This window comes from Crotalus tigris, unplaced genomic scaffold, assembly GCF_016545835.1.
Source record: "Crotalus tigris isolate CLP2741 ecotype Arizona unplaced genomic scaffold, ASM1654583v1 scf7180000017739.2905288, whole genome shotgun sequence".
In the NCBI taxonomy this organism is placed as follows: Eukaryota; Metazoa; Chordata; class Lepidosauria; order Squamata; family Viperidae; genus Crotalus; species Crotalus tigris.
The window spans coordinates 677639-697658 of NW_024096605.1; the positions used below are offsets into that span (position 1 = coordinate 677639).

Here is a 20020-nt window from a genome sequence, read left to right on the forward strand (position 1 = left end):
AAAGCCAAAAGATTTCGGTCAAGAATACATATATGGTTAGAGAAAATGACTAAAAAACACAGACTTTAAGTCAGAATTATTTTTGTTAGGTATAATTGTAGGAAATTATGAGAAGGAATGTGTATATTTAATGTTACATGTATTAACTGCAGTGAGAATTGTATTTGCTCAAAGTTGGAAAGATGAAGAATTACCAGCGGAGGAAGAGATAATTAAGAAAATTTTAGATTGTGCAGAAATGGACAGACCAACACTGAAAATGAAAGAGAAAGAAGATTCAGAATACTTTAGAACAGTGATGGCGAACCTTTTGGAGACCAAATGCCCCAAAACTCGCCCCATCCCCACTCCACACCCCCACCCCGCACCACCCCGCCTGCCCGCAGGGCCAATCACCCCCTCCAGGGCCCGCCACAAGTCACCCAGGCAGCCCAGCAGTACCATTGCAGCCACGCCCTCTGTGTGGGCCACGCTCAGGGGTAACTTTCCAGGGGGAGTGCTGGTGAGAAGGGGGTCACGGGAGGAGGCAAAGCTGGGGCAACGGCACGTGTGCCCACATAGAGGGCTCTGAGTGCCGCCTCAGGCACGCGTGCCATAGGTTCGCCACCACTGCTTTAGAACATGGGATGCAATTTATCAATGGCTAGAAAAACGAGGTAGAGAGAAAGGAGTTTAATATGTATTAGTAAATTAAACATTGTAACCCAGACAATATGTTGCTGATAAAATATTAAGGATTTGTGATTATAAAAAAATAATAAAATATTGAACAAAAAAAGAAGTGTGTTCTTGCATCTGAATCAGTTCTTGTTCTCTTTAACTACCTTCTTTAAAAAAAGATGATCCATTCTAAACATTAGTACTTTATTAGCAGAGAAACAATATCAGAGGAGGCTAAAGTTGTATCCCAGACAGTGATTAGAAGTGTCCATTACTTTTATTACCTCCTTTCAGAAATATACAATAGGTGAAAGGAAGAGGTAGCCAGTTAGTCTCATCTCAAAGTCCTGTGGACACAATAGGAAGATAGTCCCAGCTTACTTTTATCACTCCTCTTCATAATGCCCCAATTGTTTTTAATCTAAGAAGGAATTTTCCACTTGTTTACCAGATCTGTAAACCACCAGCTTCTCCAGTAAAAATCAGAGGAACTGTTCAAGACCCTATAATTGCAACAGATAGTCTTGAATGCCATCCTTATATCTCTGGATTATAAGATCAATTTTCTAAATTCCCAGGGGGATGAAATTAAATTCTTCCAGAAGATCTGGAGCACACTGACAGAAGGGACAGCTAGTCTTCCCAAAGACAACTGCTCCATTAGATGCAATATTAGATACAGTCTTTATTAGATGCAGTCTTATTGGGCCATTGGCTGAATTCTCGGACCATCCTAGAAACCAAGTGTAGTGTAGAGATTGGCCTAGAAACCAAGAGACTGTGAGTTCTAGTCCTGCCTTAGGCATGAAAATCTGGCTGGGTGAACTCTCTCAGCCCTAGGAAGGTGGCAGTGGCAAACCACTTCCAAAAACATTGCCATGAAAACCACAACAGAACAGCAACTACCAAAAGTGACTAGATAAAAATTGTTGAGCCATCCTAGAAATCTTACTAGCCCAATTCTAAGCCTCACAGGAATAAGAACATAAGGCAAATATTCAGTTTAGGAGTTCCCAACTTCACTCTTCCTTCTTAGCTACCGGTACGTTCTTTGTAGCTCTTTCCCCCATCCCCATTCATTATACAATATCTTACTCTCATTTTATTTTTTGCAGCAGTTATTCTCTGCCGTGCATAACTTTGGTTCCACACATTTCCATAGTGTTTTGTAATGCAATTCTCTTTCAAGCATTTTCCACATCTCTTTTCTTTACCCTTGCTTTCCATCCATTCTTTTGGGACATTACTCTATTTTCTAGTATTTTCTCTCTTATGGGACTCGTGCTTTCTCTTCCTGTGCTCACTCTGCTTTTAACTCTTACCTTCTTTCACCTCTTCTCTTTTTCTTCCTGTCCATTTTGATCCTATTAAATAACAGGCTGCTCCCAAATACATCTGGACCTTCTCAAGAACATATGTTAATACCCTAAGAGGTAGATATAATAATAATAATAATAATAATAATAATAATAATAATAATAATAATAATAATAATAATAATATGCCAGCCATTCTTGTGAATTAAGAGTAAAGAGTTGATGAAGCATGTGATTGTGAAATGCAGATTTTATATTGACTCACATTAGTTACTATTTTAAGAAAATGCCTACCTAACCAGAAAAATGTTACATTTAGCATTTTTTGGTCAATAGAAATCCAGAAAGTGCATCTGGCATTTTAAAGTTATCTGGAGAAAAGTATGTACTACTTCTTCCAGGAAAGAAGTTAATTAGCAATCCTTTTCAATCACTTTGTCATGTAATTTCAACTTGATTATTACATTTTATTCTTGAGGTTATCTTCAGTCAGTACTCCTACAGGTTTTCCAGGCAAACTGTCTTTCCATAATTAAAAGTGATCTTAAATAAAGGGAGGGGAGAAAGGCACCTCCCACAGTTGGTTTGGAACCAGTAAAAACCATAACCACAAGAGTAAAATATAATAATTGCATTGAAATTGCACGATAAAGTGATTACAAACGGTGACTCTGAAATGAATTCTCTTTATGTATAAACTACCAACATGAATTTGTTCCTAGAATTATGTTATACTCAACATTACTGTCACGATAAAACGTTAGAATAAAGATTTGGAGTCTCAAATGAATGAATGCAAACAAGGGCATTATAAAATGCGTGTGTGTGAAGGGAGGGGGGAAACTGTCAAAAAGTCAAGATTTCTGTCGCTCTGATCAAAGTCCCACCTCTTTTTGTGCAAGGTCAATTGGACTACCTTGTTTATTTGCACATAACTATAGCCACACCCACTACCATGTAAAAAGAGGCTTTAAGCATTGTTTAACAGCTATAGAAATGGCAGGCAGAGTGGGAATGTTATGGACCCAGTTGGTTAAAGAATTTCCACTGGCAGGGTCCAGGAAGAGAACCTTCTCTGCTATTGCCCCCACCATAGGAAATACGGTAACTTTGCCCCCAGTGGCAGGACAAGCCCCCCACTCTCCTGGCCTCCTAAAAGAATATTAAGTCCTGGCTGTGCCAGCTGGTCTGGGGGGCTCCAAGAGTGCCATGCAATCCTTGGGATGGTAGTGGATTGAAGGCACCCTCTGCCTTTTAACTTTGCAATTGTTCATTTCAACTTTGTTTTAGTCTGATTTTTAACTTTGCTTTTAACTTTAGCTTTTGTACCATTTTACTATTATCTGTAAACTGCCCTGAGGCACACAGGTGTTATGGGAAGTATAGAAATGTGATAAACATACAAATAAAATATAGTCACCCCATTTCCAAACACAAGCTCAGATTTAATTCTGTTTAAAACCTTGTATAGCTGCAGGGGAATAAAAGGTTAATTTTTCAGCCCATGCAAGACCTCCCTGAAATTTGCCCCTTCATTGGAAAGAAAGGCTAATTTCTGGTGGGGGATCTTTACTAGTGTTGTACAAAGACCAGGGTTGTTACACAATTTCCCATCCCTGCCTAGATTCTACAGGCTTTATCTTTGCTGTATATGCACATCATCAGGGGGTAATTATTTAAAGACAGATACGCTAAACATTGAACGTATGACTGCATGTTGAATTCAAGCTGTGTATAAATGAGCTACAGAATATCCTGTTGATTATTCAGCACTTGCAATTTTTGCTTCTTAAAATACTATCTGTATTTATGGTTTATTTAAGGAGGGTGAGGGTGGGAGAAAGTTTTGATATTATGCAAGTGGAGATGAGTCAGTCTGGTCTGTCCATTTCACCTCCTCACCCCCATTGCCTTCCTTTGTTTCCTCTGCATCATTATTGTTTTTTCTTTTGACAGAAAGTGCCAAAAGACCTAATCAGAGACAGATTGCAATTCAAAGACTATAAAGGAAACTGAGAAGGCCACCATTCATATGCCCTCTTCTCTGTTTCTTTCTTTTTTAAAAAAAAAATAAAAATAAAGTTGTTTGGAAGAATAAGCAGTTCAACTTTAGTGAGTCAATAACTGGCAGCCGAGTTTCCCTAAGTGCATGTGTAAACAAGGAGACAGTCTTGTTTTCTTTTTCATTCAACAAGACCCACTGTATAAATAAAGCTCTCAGGGAAGCATACATAATATAAAGAACAATACCATCGAAATCAAATGAAAAGTTGCAAGCAGATACATTTACAAAAGCAGAAGGAACTACTGAATCTACGCTACTCCCCAACTTTTCCCTCTTTAGTATAAGACTTCGTCCTGGAACTGATCCTGTGACCAGCTTTAAGAAGTCCATGTGCTGAGCTCTCTCGGCTTCTTGCAGAAGGACTACACCCTGCTAGCTTAAAATCAAACAAGAAAAGCCAATTAAGAAGTGCAATATATTTCCAAATTAACATGTTTCATGGGATGCCTCAGTGTGAGGAAAACTCCGCAGATGTGAGATGCTAGAAATCTAGATACTATATCTAAAGGAAATGTTTTCATTGGGGCAAAATGATATCTGATAAGGAAAAAAAGTCCAAAATCTAGAATGGCGAAGCTAGACTACCAGGTCTAAAGCTGCATAATCTTGGACAATCACAAGATGGCAGTAAAATGCTGGCGAAAACCCTAACTCTGTTGCCTTTCATTGATTTTGTACTGATTTTTATAGTCCCTGAGGGGGAAAATGCCTGGATAAGGCAGAGAGATCAGACAGTTTTATTACTCTGAAATTAAAGGCTCATTCCTGAACTCTTCAAACCAGCAAGGCTTAATTATGAGATCATCTGCCTGAAATTACTGTATACTGACAAGAAATTATTTACTTTTGAGGAAACCATTATTCTCAAGAGGTTTTTTTTTTCAGATAGGCATGCCTTTCCCAACCATTAATTATGTTTGCATTCTTGGTGGTCTACACTCCTTAGAACTGGGCTATGCTCAGAGTAGTAGTTTCAGTTAGGGGATGACTTCCTTCCAAAAGAGAGAGATGACTCTGCAGAATTCTCTCCTAAACCTTTGGTTTTTGGAAGATCTAGACAACTTTTTTTTTGGAGGAGAGATGGGATGGCGGGTATGGGGAGATCAAGGGCAGCATTAGATTCTGTACTAACATGGTTAAGTGAATCTGGCTTCTCTATTGACTTTGCTTGTCTGAAGGTCACAACAGGTGATCACATGACCCCAGGACATTGCAACCATCATAAATATCAGCCAGTTGCAAAGAATTTGGTCACACGACCATGGGGAAGATGAAATGGTCATAAGTATGAAAAACAGTCATAAGTCACTTTTTTCGGTGCCGTGGTAACTTCAAACGGTCCCTAAATGAATGGTTGTAAGTTGAGAACTGCCTGTATATCATTTCAAGGAATGGATAATGTTGGCATTCTTGCATTCATTAGTGCAAAAGAATTTTTGGTCATTGCTAAAACACAGGGTTACCGTATGTGGCATACAAAGATCTGGATGACCATCAGACAGTAGCAAAAGTTTCTGTACTTGCTTGTACCTATTTAACTTCTAATGATTGCTGAATTTTGCAGTAAACCTAGTGACGTCCAACATTTCTGTGATTAAGAATCCTGATATAACTATGACTTACCCTTTCTAAGCTGCCAAAATCTGGATCTTTTTGATCTCATCTAATGATGATCTGGATTTTTGCAGACCAGAAGTAGTAGTCCTGATTATCTAGTTCAGGACTCTTAAATTACAATGCATTTCATACATTACTGAGCATTGTTTTCCCAACAAGTTATTCACACAAACAAGCTTCTTTCATCTGATATGAGATCAAAAGAACAATTGTAACTGTATATTTGAAGAATTAATCCTGTGCCAAACAAAGCATATCTTTACTGCAATCAAGAAGTAATAGCATTTATGCTTTCCTAAAGACAACCTGCTAAATGATTTACTGCAATATCAGATTTAAAAAGATGAATTTCCAAGAAAGCCTATTAAGTGAATTAAGTCAATTATAATTGCTTGCTCAGAGTGCACCCATTGTAATGCTTGTGTTGTATAAATTGTAGGATGGATTTATTTTGGGAAAAATGTAAAAATATTCCACATTTGACCATTTCAGGAAAAGGTTACTAGAACACTGCTGCTCCAGAGATCTGAAACACAGTAGTGTTTAGCAAAGGTATTAGAGATGAATACCAGAACTCTGAGTTTCTTCCAGCTAGATTCCTACATGCTGAATGTATATTGCTGAAGAGATGCTAATGTATTTATTTTGGACCCTACCATGATTATTGCTTATGCACAATAATTGAATAAAGAGAGTAATGAAAAGAGTAGAATGTTTGATTCTTTCAGGGATCACAGCTGTGTCAACAGTAAAGCATCATATTTAACCACACCAGATGTGTTCCCCCAAGGTCTTGTTGCACTAGATTCTTTGTGGGAAGACAATTTTGGGCAGGAGAGTGAGTTTTAAGAGAAAGGAAATGAAATAGTTATCTGATTTGTTTATGGTAGTACTCCTTCCTTAATACTATACTTCCATCTGGAGGTGGAGAATCTGAAACCTTCGGGCCTTCCTAAATAACAACCCCCCCCCCCAACTACCTTTAATTGTGCTTATGGGCTCTCTTCACTTGTAGCTAACTGTTAAGGCTACCATATCTAGGCTGCATAAATCCAGTGTCTACTGAACGGCTGCAAAGATATATAGGAAAATATAATGCCTTCCTGTTCTCTAACATACTCTGAATTTTGCAGCACGAACCTGCCACACTGCGAACCATGGTACAAAGCTGCCTGGTACATCTTTTTTATGGTTTGTTGCCATGACACTCCTTTCAACCAGTGAAGAAGATTGTCCTAAAACACCCTTAGCTGTACTAATGTCAAAGTACTGTTTTCCTCTTAAGCTCACAGCATGAGCCGTGGTGGCACAGTGGTTAGAATGCAATATTGCAGGCAAACTCTGCCCACAGCCTGGAGTTCGATCCTGACCGGCTCAAGGTTAATTCAGCCTTCCGTTCTTCTGAGGTTAGTAAAATGAGGACCAGATTGTTGGGATCAATATGCTGACTCTGTAAACCACCTAGAGAGTGCTGTAAAGCACTATGGGGCAGTATGTAAGTCTAAGTGCTATTCCTATTCAGTGACAGTTGCAAGACCTATAAAATTGTATGTGTTTTACCAACCATACCATCAGTGTCCAGGTCTTCTTTAGCACCACAATTTGAAAGCATCATTTCTTTGTGTTCAGTCTTCCTTTTAGTCCAACTCTCATAGCCATACATTACTAGTGGGAAAACCATAGCTTTGACTATAAGGACCTTTGTTGGCAAGGTGATGTCTCTGCTTTTTAATGTGATGTCTAGGTTTGCCATAGTTTTCCTCCCAAAGTTACCGTATCAGTGATCTTGGAACCCAAGAAAATAACATCTGTCACTGCTTCCATTTCTTCCATTTTTATTTGCCAGGAAATGATGGGACTGGATGCCATGATCTACTTTTTTTTTTAATGTGGAATTTCACACCAACTTTTGTATTCCTTTCTTTCACCCTCATCAAAAAGCCTTTTAGTTCCTCTTCACTTTCTGCCATTAGATTGATAACGGGAGAAGAGGGAGGGAGGGAGGGAGGGAGGGAGGGAGGGAGGGAGAGAGAGAGAGAGAGAGAGAATAACTGCTTGCTTACTTTGTGCTGTAGTGCCAATGAAAATCTTCCTCTGTTATAGTCCTTAAAATAAGATTATTATTTGTTCTGATTTGTCCCAAAGAATGTTTCAGAAGAGATTGGGCAAATATGAGAGGAAAAGTCTAAGCTGTTACTGAATATTACAACTAAGTAATTTCAGAAATGATATTCCATTGAGGTCAAGAGGCAAAATAAACGGAAGGCATCTAACTCGTAATAAAAACTCTTTTCATTGAATCTGTGTTCATCAGTGGTGATGATGATGACAATGATGATGATTCCAGCTGATCTTGACTCCTGGCCGCCAAGTTGGCAAATGCAAGCAGTTTTCTTGGTATCATTTTCAGAAGGGGCTTGCCTTCTTCTCAGGATTGAGAAGATCACTTAGACAGGCTTAGGATCACCCTCTCCCAATTTTTAGTCCAGACCACTGCAGGAAACTGGCTCACAATTGTAAATAACATAATACATAAACATTACTGCATTACACAATACCTAAATTACATTATTTGAGTACAATTTAGCATCTTCACCTGAGGTCCATCAAATGTGTTAGACCAAAAGTCTCATAGCCAACTGCCAACATGGCCTTTGGATGTCCTTACTTTTGTGTTCATTTCAATTAACAGATTTCTTATGCTCCTAATGAAGAACACTAGGATATTCTATCTATTCAAAAGTCATGTGACTGCAATTTATGACATTTTTACCAAAGAGACGTTTATTTCAATTTTTTTAGCAAAAATGCCCCATAGTGAGCAATGACCATAAAATCACTTAACGTTCACGTTGATTCACTTAATGTCTAATCACATAACGTTTGCTTAAAACCATCATGATTTATGACAGGCTCCATTACAGTCATAAGTCGAGAACTACTTGTACTTGAAAACGGAATAACCATATTTGCCAATAAAATAAGATTTGTAAAATTCATTTGCTATTTGCATGTATGCATACAAATCATTCTTTCAGAAATAGCAAAGAAATCAGAATGGAGATAGTGTGAGGGGAAGAAATTGGGGGGGGGGACATAAAGTTGGGGAGAGAAAGGAGATGAGGTCAGGTGAAGAGTTAGCTGGGCTGAGGGAGAGAAAAAAAAACAAAAAGAAACCAGGACTTCAAAGTAGAGAATGTGATGCACAAACGAGGGAGATGTTCCCACCTTCCCTTCTGCTTCACTGAGGATTCCAGGAAAATTCTTGAGATCAGGAGATAAGAGAAGAGTGTTCAAGCTAACAAATTCCTTTTGAATCCTCTCTCTACAAAGAAACTGGAATTTCTCCATTTGACAGAATAATGTTTCAGAACCATGACTAATGGAAGCTCTCCATCCCACCCTTGTTTCTGGACCCCCTCCTTCATAACGAGGAAGCAGCTGTCCTGCATTTGCAGTTGTGTGATAGCCTTTCCAATGAGTAGAAAAGTAGGCAACCTGTGCAGAAGGTATGGGGGAAAATCCCATGATTAACATTTTGCATAGGTGAATGAGTTCGTGAAGGCCAGTCATTTCCCATAATGGGGTGATTTCCTTCATAATAAACTTTAGTATGATTAAGAATACAGAGTCCAGGGGGGTTATTAGGTTATTACTGCCTTTCAGAATTTTCTCACGAGTTTATCAACGTCATTTTCTGATGATTTAACCAAGACTGTGGCAATGCAGTACCCATCGCTTTAAAGTTCTGCCATGGGTTAACATGCTGTTTAAAAAACTATGCAACATCCTGTTGCCAAAAATAATATATCTATTAAAAAGCACGCTATGTTGCAGGCAAGCGCTTCCTCTTTAGAAAATCTTACTCTCTGGATAGATGTCTTGTAAAATATATGGTGTAATAGCACCATTCATGATCACACAGACTCCAAAATGAGTACTTGTTAGAAACACGCAAAGCTAATATTCACCAGTAAATTAAACAGTATGAAAAATTAGCAATGCAAAATGATAAGGTTTTTGCTTCTCTACAATATTATTTCTATTTAGTCTCATTCACACCTACTTTGTTCTAAACTGAAGCGTCTAGATTGCATTCATATGTAAGCAAATATAGCAGCCTTCCCCAGTCTGGGCTAGCGATGTTGCTGACTGGGAATGAGGGTTATAGTCCAAAATATTTGGAACTATAGCAAGGAGGACGTGATTTAACATACAGCATAAAGCAGTAATTTATGTTAAGGCATGGACATATTACATTAAGGCATAGATAACTGAAGCCAGGTAAAGTTTTTCAGAATGCCTACTGCATTGTACCATGATCCTCATCTTGACATCCCACTGCAAAAACAGTAAATAGAAGTGTATAACTTTTGGTGCTATTTTTCTGAGGAAAAGAGAAGACAAGTGCTGCACATGGACATAAATTTGATTTAAGTAATTAAATACAACTGATACTATTTCTGCACTTCAACTATATTTAACAATATTATTACTACTACTACTACTACTACTACTACTACTACTACTACTACTATTATGCCAAACTAAAAACTATATAGTTTGGTGGCAACTTCTAAAAAGTGTGCCCCCCAGCATACCTTTCCCCAAATTTCGATATCCTTTGACAAAAATGCCAATAGTCAAGATATGGACTTGACTTTTTGAGAAGAAATGCCTGGAAGTAGAACTAGAGTTGATTCCTTGTACACTTTTTTTATAGATAGTCCAACAAAATCCAATTGTAGGCATTTGTTCTTTCCTCCCTTCTCAAATGTGAGTGATAAAGAACACCTGTAAAGCATCCAGGGATTTGACCATGATCCCTGATTGCATCTTTAGTACTACAACAACCAACTTCACTGAAGTTGAATCACCCTGAATGAATCCTGATTGCATTACAACAACCAACTTCACTGAAATTGAACCATCCTGAATGAATCCTAGAGGGCAGGACAGAACATTACAAGTGTTGTACAAGGTCCTTAACTCTGCCTTTCCATAGAACCACTAACAAGAAGCTGGGGAAGATTTTGTTGAGAATAACTATATTGTAGGAAATGAGATTTAATTTATTCCCTATAGTTGCATTTATTTGCTATTAGAGTTATAATACAGAGTAAAAATATTTATTATTTATTTATATTCTATGCTGCCCATCTTGCCATAGATTTTTTTACTTATCCTTCATACGAAATAAACAGCATTTTCAGAAAATAGGACAAAATCACAATATCAAAAAGCATAGCAACAAAGAACTGATTGAATAGGTAAGTCCTTGCCTCTTACAATAAGTATTGATTATACAGGTAGTCCTCCACTTATAACAGTTCATTTAGTAAACATTCAAATTTACAACGGCACTGAAAAAAGGTGACCATTTTTCACACTTACGATCTTTGGAGCAGCCCCATGATCATGTGATCAAAACTGAGATGCTTGGCAACTGGTTCATACTTATGACCGTTCCTGTGTCCCAAGGTCATGTGATCACTTTCTGCAACCTTTTGACAAGCAAAATCAATGGGAAAGTCAGATTCACTTAGTAACTTATCAACTGCAGTGATTCACTTAACAACGGTGGCAAGACAGGTTGTAAAATGGCACAAATCCCATTTAACAAATGTCTCGTTTAACAACAGAAATTTTGGCCTCAGTTGTGGTCGTTAAGTCGAGGACTACCTTTAACAGAGAATGGAAGGGGCTTGAAAATGATTGAGAAACTTCCACTACCAAGATTCTAATTAACTTGAATCACCACATTCCAGTTCAGACCCACACATTTAATCTCAAGTAGGACTTTGTTGCCGATCTCTATCAGGAGACTGGTTGCTAAGGAAGAAAAGATTCTTCTAAGTAATTGTTTAGAAAGATTTTCCCCTACTCTGCTCAGGTACTGTATCTGGATCGGAGATTAGTCTACCTGCTGAAACAATAGCCTGGGGAAACAGTAATTTTTAGGAGGGCCAGAGTGGTTACATTCTTTATTCATTAATCTTGACTCTTAAGTGACCTTTTCCTACCCCTGCGAGTTCCTGTTTGTTTAGCAAATATGACATTCTAACCATTGTTCCTGAATTTTAAGTTCAGTTCCATTTTCAGAAATGGAAAAACTTAAGAAGTACTTCTCAAGAAAGTGCTAAATAGATAACCAAAATCGTCTAATTCTATTACAGATTAAAGCTACCCTGTGCTGGCTCCTTCAGGGGAAAATCTGTAATCACAGTGTTTACCGGATGGTATGTGGTGCTTCTATTGATACAAATGTTTTATAAGCTAAGATACCGCTTCGAATTTTCCATTTTTTTTAATGTGCGAAAAGACACTGGATGAATAGACTTAGGGAAAAATAAAAAGGGGAAATTTGTTTCTAAGAATGAAAATCATTAAAGCACGGGACCTCTTTCGCCTTTTTGTTTTCTTACTTATTAACAAACAGCCACCAATAGCTGGTCCTTGTCCAGTTCAGCTGCATTCCTTTGAGATGAATACTTATTGATTTAGGTGCTGGCTTACAGAAGCCCTACTCAATTACCAGACAAGAACTCCTTGTCCCGCATCGTGGATATAGCCAGAGAATGTGCGAGTGGCTGGTGTGCCCTGGGCAGCCCATTTTGGCTTTTTTTTCTAGGTCACTTTCCCATGTCCACCTCTGCATACTAAACTTCGCTTAGCTTCCAACTTGCATTCAGAGAGAGAAAAAGAGAGGGAGGGAGAGAGAGAGCAGTCTTTAGGGATTGACAGAAAGTTCCTGTCTCCAGGGGTACAGATTTGCATTTCACTTGTCCCCCAGCTATATTTATAGATAGTCCTCAACTTTCAGCCATTTGTTTAACGACTTACGTTGGGAACTACCTGTCATCTACATGCGTATTGACTTCTCTTCACATTTAATGTTTTCAGCTTTAAAATGGGTATTGACATGATGGACTTCTAGAAACAAAGGTGATAGCAGTTAATGGAGTACAGTATCAAAGTGCTAGGCTGCATTAATAGAGGGATAGAATCAGATCACGTGAAGTGTTAATCCCACTTTACAATGCCTTGGTAAGGCCACACTGGAATACTGCATCCAGTTTTGGTCACCACAATGTAAAAAAGATGTTGAGACTCTAGAAAGAGTACAGAGAAGAGCAACAAAGATGATTAGGGGACTGGAGTCTAAAGCATACAAGGAACGGCTGTTGGAATTGGGTATGTCTAGTTTAATGAAGAGAAGGATGCGGGGGGGACATAATAACAGTGTTCCAGTATCTCAGGGGCTGCCACAAAGAAGAGGGAGTCAAGCTATTTCCAAAGCGCCTGAAGGCAGGACAAGAAGCAACGGGTGGAAACTAATCAAGGAGAGAAGCAACCCAGAACTAAGGAGAAACTTCCTGACAGTTAGAACAATTAACCAGTGGAACAACCTGCTCCAGAGGTGGTGAATGCTCCAACACTGGAAGTTTTTAAGAAGAGACTGGATGGCCATTTGTCTGAAATGGTATAGGGTTTCCTGCCTGAGCAGGGAGTTGGACCAGATGACCTCCAAGGTCCCTTCTTACTTTATTATTATTATTAAATGAGAAACAGAAACCCAAACCTCTTAGCTTGCTTGGAACACAGTTCCTCTCATGTGCAAAAGACTATTTATTTACTTTGTAGCCACTGTAGAGACTGTTATGCCAGGATTATGGTAGTTGCATGCTATCTGCAAAAAGGGAAAATTATGTGGAGCACATTTGAGACCTGCACAATATTTTGAATTCAGTTCCAAAAACACGTTTCAAAACATGAAGACCATGAATGTAGCTTCTGTTTGCAAGAGCAGCATCTTTTTCTGAGATCATAGGCAATTCTGCAAAGGTAATCCCAGGAAAGACTGCATGTTCATAGTTTGGTATGTTCTGTCAGACTTTGCCCATTTAAGCTTCCATCAGGGTATAAAGCCTAAATGCTTTTGGCAGACATCCACAACTCTATGCACAGTCATCTGGACACAATTAGATAATCAGTAACCTAACGTTAGGGCAGACGTTATGGAGCAATTTCACTACCTCTTAATATACTGAATACCTATTTTGCAAACAAAATATGAACATGTTCAGAATTTCAAGTTCCAAAGAGATGAGGACTTTGAAGGACAAGCAGCTCGCTGTCTCAGATTCTTGTAGTTCCTTGAAGGCACTTTCAATATTGGATTACTGCCCACATGCTTATATAAAATTCTTCTGCATAAATTACATTACTAATAAAACCTTGAACCCTAACATTCTGTGTTTGCCAAAGTGACTCCTGCTGAAGCATTTCCTTTTCAGTCATAAAACTTACTTGGGAATTTTCTCCAAATCAAAACTATGCTTGAACTTTCTTGCTACCACCTGCTGTGATATTTACAGATTCGAAAACAACCTGGCAAATAAAATCGGGGACAAGTTTTCAAAATTCTATGAAAGACATCAACATTTTAAATTCCTTCCATTAGTCAGAACTTAGAGGCAAATAGAAAATTAGTTTCAAATAACTGTTCAGGAGAATCAAAAACACAATTAAATATGTCTATTTAATTCAATGCCAGATTATGGACCATGGGTTGTATCAGGAAATCTATCATAGACCAGCATCTGTTAGCAAAATGAATTTGTTTCCCTTTGCAAACCTTTCTAAATATCTTGAACATAGTCCCTAATTCTATAGTGATATAAAAACTTTTCCTGTTTTCTTTTGCCAACCTAGTTAAACAACTATATATTCTGTGATAGATAGCACCACCTTGTGGAAGAAAACCCAAAATACAAATGTTTACAAAACCTATGAGTTTTTCAACATACTTTTATCTAGCTGGAGATACAAATGAAAGACCTCAACATAATGGCATTGGCAGAAACATATTCTAATAAACAGCATAGTAATAATTACTTTTACATAAAAGTGCACCTTTAGAAATATCCAGTTTTCTACAAAGTTGAGTCAGAATGAGGCATGTTTTTAACATGAAAATATTTCATATATTTTCACTTCATTTCACTAGCTTACGTTATTAATTCAAAGCTTGTAATCATGAAATGTTCTGTGCAGAATCCAGAAACAGTAGGTATCAACTTGATTTTTATGTATAGCTATATTTCCATAAATTTCAATGGATATTAGGCTGCATTTACCTTTTATTATAATATACACAATGTGAAATCACAGCTGTCAGTTCTTTAGCTGGTGTTAGCCTTCATACACATTAAGCTCTTCCCAAGAAATTAAGATGTCATAATATATTGGCATAGTATATCTCCACATCCAAACAGAATGGCCTTCTGTAACTGACAGACATAAATGTTATCAATGCACAGATTTTCTAAGTGCTGTCCTACATTTTTTGGTACGATACAGTGTGTGCTAATAACCACTGTTGTTATTTATTCATTATGGTTCAACTGTACTGTCAGCTGAATGTTTCAACTGGATTTGGCATTTTTATTCACCTACTGAGTCCTTCCTAAGGACTTGGGAGGGACAGATGTTGTTATTTGATGATGTTAAAGGGATTGTCACAGTTCCAGTAAAGTTGCCTTTTGCAATTGACTGATGATGATTTTGTCCATGCTGATGCTGTTCAATTGGTGCTCCAGAAGTTTTGGGATTGCCCCCAAGGAGTCTATCTTTGGTACTATCTTTGCTTTCTTTTGTCGCACTCATTCTATTTCTATCTGCAGGTCTTTATATTTTATGATTTTCTCCAGTTTTTTCTCTTCTTCTTCTCCTTCTCCTTCTCATTATTATTATGTGCCATGAAGTCATTTTTGACTGTGATTTTTCCCATGACAACCTGTCCCTAATCTGTTCTTTCAAATCTCCAAATTGTATACTTATTGCCAGTGTAACTGAGTCTATCTATCTTGATGCTGGTCATCTTTTTCTTTTTCCTTCCACTGTTCCCAGTATTAAGCCTTTTCTATTTTCTTTTAAATCTTTGGGGGTTTTTTTTGTCTTACTCAGAAACAAAGAAAAACATTTTCCATTTTATTTACGTATTCATTGATTTTTCATATGTTTGAACTGCTCATCTCCTTCAAACAAGGATTCTGGGTAGTGTGCAATCTCATTTTCCTAAGAATGTAGGATTGCACTACAGAACACGTGATGTAGATATTATAGTATATATTATAGTCATAAAACCCACATAAAAATTAATGCATATTAATCAAAACAGTTTTGTTATGAAGTATGTTTAATTTTATAATTGGCAAAATTTTAGTTTCTACTTAAATTGCATGAACGATTAGCAACTTGATGTTAAACAGACATAATTGTTTTGCTACCTTACTTCCTACTGCAAAGATTAATGTTATAACAAGCAGTGCATAACTTAGATTTGTACTTTTACTCTTAGCCGGAAAGAAATTATAACCAGATTGCAGTTTGAATGTTCTAGGACCGGCTCTTTCTTTTACATGAGGTCAAAGTTCAGTAAAAGAAAATGTACTTCATCAAGTTTTGAGTCATAAATATACATCTTAATGTTACTCTGGGAGGGTGTTTTGACAAGACAGATCCCAGCTCTGGAGTGGGAGAAATCTACAAGTTTTAAGTGCTTTCACAATCACATTGCATAATTTCAAACTGTAGAACACTTTCCTTTCTTTGCTTTTTAGAATTTAACTTTTTCAGAAAAGCTTCCAGTGATAAATGCAATTATAAGTAAAGTCAGTTGTGATGTTTAGACAGATAAACTTTAGAAAGCATTATGCAGAATCCAAGTAGATGGAGGAATTCTCAAACTGTGTAAGTTATCGAGAAGGGTGATGACATTTTTTTTAAAAAAAATTGATCAAGCTTGCAAGAACCAAAATGTTCTAGGCTTCCCTCACCATTTTGTCTATAAGTAGTCTGTGATTTACAACCATAATTAAGCCCAGAATTATGGTCATAAGTCATACTTTTTATTAAGCAGGTCATCATGTGACCAACCTAATTTTAAAACTTTTTTTGCAACAGTCATTAAGCTAACACTGTGGTTGTTCAACGAACTCATTGTTCACAATGGCTGTTTTTGCTGGAAACTGGAAGTAAACATTGGTATCTGGCAAAAAAACACATCATAGATTGTACTCAAGAGATTGCAGGATGCTGCAAATGGCCATAAATATGATCTGGTTATCCAGCACTCAAAATGCAATCACGTGACCATGGGAAAAAGCCATGGTCTTCTAAAATTGGGAGTATATTCTTTGTTTTTTAAAAAAGAGCATTATACTTCAAAATCCCATCTCCAAACACAGGGTTTGATCTACCAATTTTTTAAAAATAAATCCAAGTAAAGTTGTATGCGCGAGGACAGTCGCAAGTTACTTTTTCCAGTAACTTCCAATGGCACTAAATGAGGGATTATAAGTCAAGGACTATCTGTACTGCTTATAACAAGGCTAAAATATCAGCATTTCAGAAACCATTATATAGCCCAAATGGCATGGTGTTCTGGGAGAAACATTTTAGAAAGTGCCAAAATATAGATGTATGTGGGGTGGGCGTGGGATAAGCAAAAAAGAAAATAGGACTGGAAAAGAGGGTCATCCATTCAGATACATTTTGCAGTAAGAGGTGAATAGCATCATCATCCCAGTCAAAGGTGACAAACTGAACAGATTGCAGCTCCTAGTCAAAACTGCCCAATTTCAAAGCCTAAGCAGGATCATCCCTAGTTATATGGAATGTCCAAACCTGTAGCATAGATTGCGAGAAGATCCCTGGAGAAAGGCAATGACACCTCCCTTCTGTACAGTCCTAATAAAACTATAGAAGTTGAGCTTGACTTATGAGCATTTTGTTTTAAGAAGGCAATGGCGACCCACATTCAAACTACATGGATATGTCCGTCAAGTCATTAGGAGCCAAATTTAACTAGGATGCTTTTTATTCCAAGTGCAGAGGTATAGTGGGAATAATTCTGGTGGGAAATGTTTTCCTGCCAAACTTGAAAATAACATTAGAAGCTAAGATTAGAACAGAGGGCCAGTTTGGTGTAGTGGTTACTGACCAAATTAGAAACCAGGAGACCAAAGGCAACTGGGTGACCTTGGTCCAGTCATTTTTTTCTCAGCCCTAGGAAGGAGGCAATGGCAAACCAGTTCCAGAAAAAAAAACTTGCCAAGAAAACTGCAAGGACTATTCTAATAGGGAGGCATTAAAAGTGAGCCAGTCTGGTGTAATGGTTAAGGCACCAGGCTAGAAAGTGGGAGACTGTGAGGTCTAGTCCTGCCTGAGGCATGAAAGCCGATTGGGTGACTTTGGGCCAATCATTCTCTCTCAGTCCAACACATCTCATAGGATTGTTGTTGTGGGGAAAATAGGAGGAAGGAATAATAGATATGTCCACTGCCTTGAATTATTTATAAAAATAATAAAGGCAGGATATAAATAAAAATAAGTACAGGTAGCCCTCGACTTATGACCACAACTGAGCCCAAAATTTGTGTTGCTAAGGGAGAAATTTGTTAAATGAGTTTTGCCCCATTTTATGACTTTTCTTGCTACATTTGTTAAGTGAATCACTGCAGTTGTTAAAATGAATCTGGTTTTCCCGTTGCTTGCCAGAAGGTTGCAAAAGCTAATCACATGACCCCAGGACACTGCAACCATCAGAAAGGTGAGTCAGTTGTCAACCATCCCAATGTAAATCACATGGGAATGCTGCAAACAGTCGTTAAGTGTGAAAATGGTCAACTAAGTGACTTTTTTCAGTGCCTTTGCAACTTCGAAGGTCACTAAGCGAACTAAAAAGATTAGAAGGCACATAGGCAGCTGTATAAGCGTCCAGAGCAGACTTTCTCCCCTTCCCCCATTACAAGAGTAACGACAGGACTACAAAACTATTCAAGAGGAATAACTCCGTAGCTCTGGCGGCTCTCGTTCCTTCTCTCTTGCCCACCTTCACGGTGTCAGAATACCTGTTTTCACCCAGGGTGCAATAAAAAGTGCTTATTAGGCTATGAGAGGATTTTCTTTACTAACTGGGTGGGCATTTCTTTTTTCCGTCGCTTGCACGGGGAGGGGGGGTAAAAAAGGTGCTGCAATCTCTCTTTCTCTCTCACACACACACACTCACACTGTTCGCCGACGAAAGACACGTTAAAGTCCAATCACGAGAACGGGAAGCGTGTTACCTTCTGTCCTTCGCCAAGAAGGTCCCATTTATTCTTAGTTATGTGTGACATTTACGTGCCGTCCATCTCGCGGCGGCGGGACAAGCGGGCTCTAAGGTCCCCGCCTCTCCCTGGAACGCGGAGTTGTGGTAAAAAAAACTCCGCTCCTTCCCGGGTGCCGCCGCAACACCCGCCGCGAACACCTTGTTCTCAGCAAGGCAAACAAAGACAAGGCTCGCGGAGAAACCCGGGTGCAAAGGCGCGCTGCGACTCTGCAGGGCGGCGCTTCAGCCCTTCAGTGCCGGTTTGCGGACCGGGAGGGCAGCGCGCTAGCCGGAGCCTGGGATAGTTTGACTAGACCCGTAGTCCGCGCCCAGCTGTAGCGCGGCCGACCTGGCCCTCCGGGCCTGGCTTCCCGGAGCTGGCAAAGCAGGAAGGAGCCGCCCAAGTTATCCCAGCGCCGAAGGCGGCGGAGCTGGGAGGGGAGGGAGCAGCATGGCGTGCTACAGAGGCGAGTATACGGTAAGAGACCAAGCGCGCCGTTTCCTTGAGGGGAGCTTCGAGGGGTGGCGGGATGGGGTAGTGCCCCCCCTCACCGTTGCAGGAAAAACTTCTGGGGCAGGTCTGAGAGGAAAAGACGGCTTCGGCCGCTTGGCAGCAGCCCGGGACGTCGCCAACGAGAAAGTCGCGTTTTCTTCCCCCATGGTTACGCGCGGAGGCGGCACTGCCTGCGAAAGCGGACTGCGGTGCCTCCCAAGCCGACAGGTGCATGTAACGAGGCCTCTTTCCACGGGGAGGTTTTTTTTCCTCTTGTGCATTTGTAGCGCGGGAGGAAGGGACGAGCCCCACTTGGTTTTGCAAGGGAACTCAATTCGGTTTGCAAATTGAGGGGGGGGGGAGTTGCAATGTGGGGAAAAGCAGAGTTCTCCGTATGTCAGTGGGTGCGATTAGCAAAGATCGATTATTTTTCAGGGATTCTTAAAGAAGGATCCCTGCCTTGCCTTGCCTTGCCCTGCCCTGCCCTGGCTCCTTGCACCTCAGTGGATCTGTGATTAGGTCCCATTGAGCTGTAATAATCACTGAATGGCATTGGATCCATCCTTAGTGGTCAGACTAATCGTTTTGGCGAAATTGTGCTGATAGAATGAAGAAGTACCGTCTACACTGCCTTGTCCTCTTTTATTGGGGGGGGAGGGACGGTATAAAAATAATGTAATTGGTAAACATTTACTCTTGCTTCAGTCAGATCA

The 20020-nt window shown here is 39.2% G+C and overlaps 1 protein-coding gene and 1 long non-coding RNA gene across 6 annotated transcripts in view; one reads left to right on the forward strand and one right to left on the reverse strand.

Moving 5' to 3' along the window:
- The window catches only part of LOC120306477, a 31639-nt gene extending 12746 nt beyond the window's left edge, over positions 1-18893 (reverse strand). Inside the window, exon 1 of the long non-coding RNA XR_005556303.1 lies at positions 18792-18893. This is a non-coding gene — a long non-coding RNA (uncharacterized LOC120306477). The remainder of the gene's footprint in view (positions 1-18791) is intronic.
- A 53-nt stretch (positions 18894-18946) lies between these two features.
- The window catches only part of SLC44A3 (solute carrier family 44 member 3), a 41239-nt gene continuing 40165 nt past the window's right edge, over positions 18947-20020 (forward strand). For 2 of the 5 annotated variants that reach the window (XR_005556301.1, XM_039339774.1), the window contains exon 1: positions 19333-19535. Coding sequence is in view for 3 of the 5 variants with exons in the window: in XM_039339774.1 (XP_039195708.1) it covers positions 19473-19535 (63 nt within the window). In the remaining 2 variants the exon portion in view is untranslated. Of the gene's footprint in view, positions 19293-19331; positions 19536-20020 lie in introns of those variants that run through there. The other 3 variants (XM_039339776.1, XR_005556302.1, XM_039339775.1) reach the window with 3 other exon arrangements.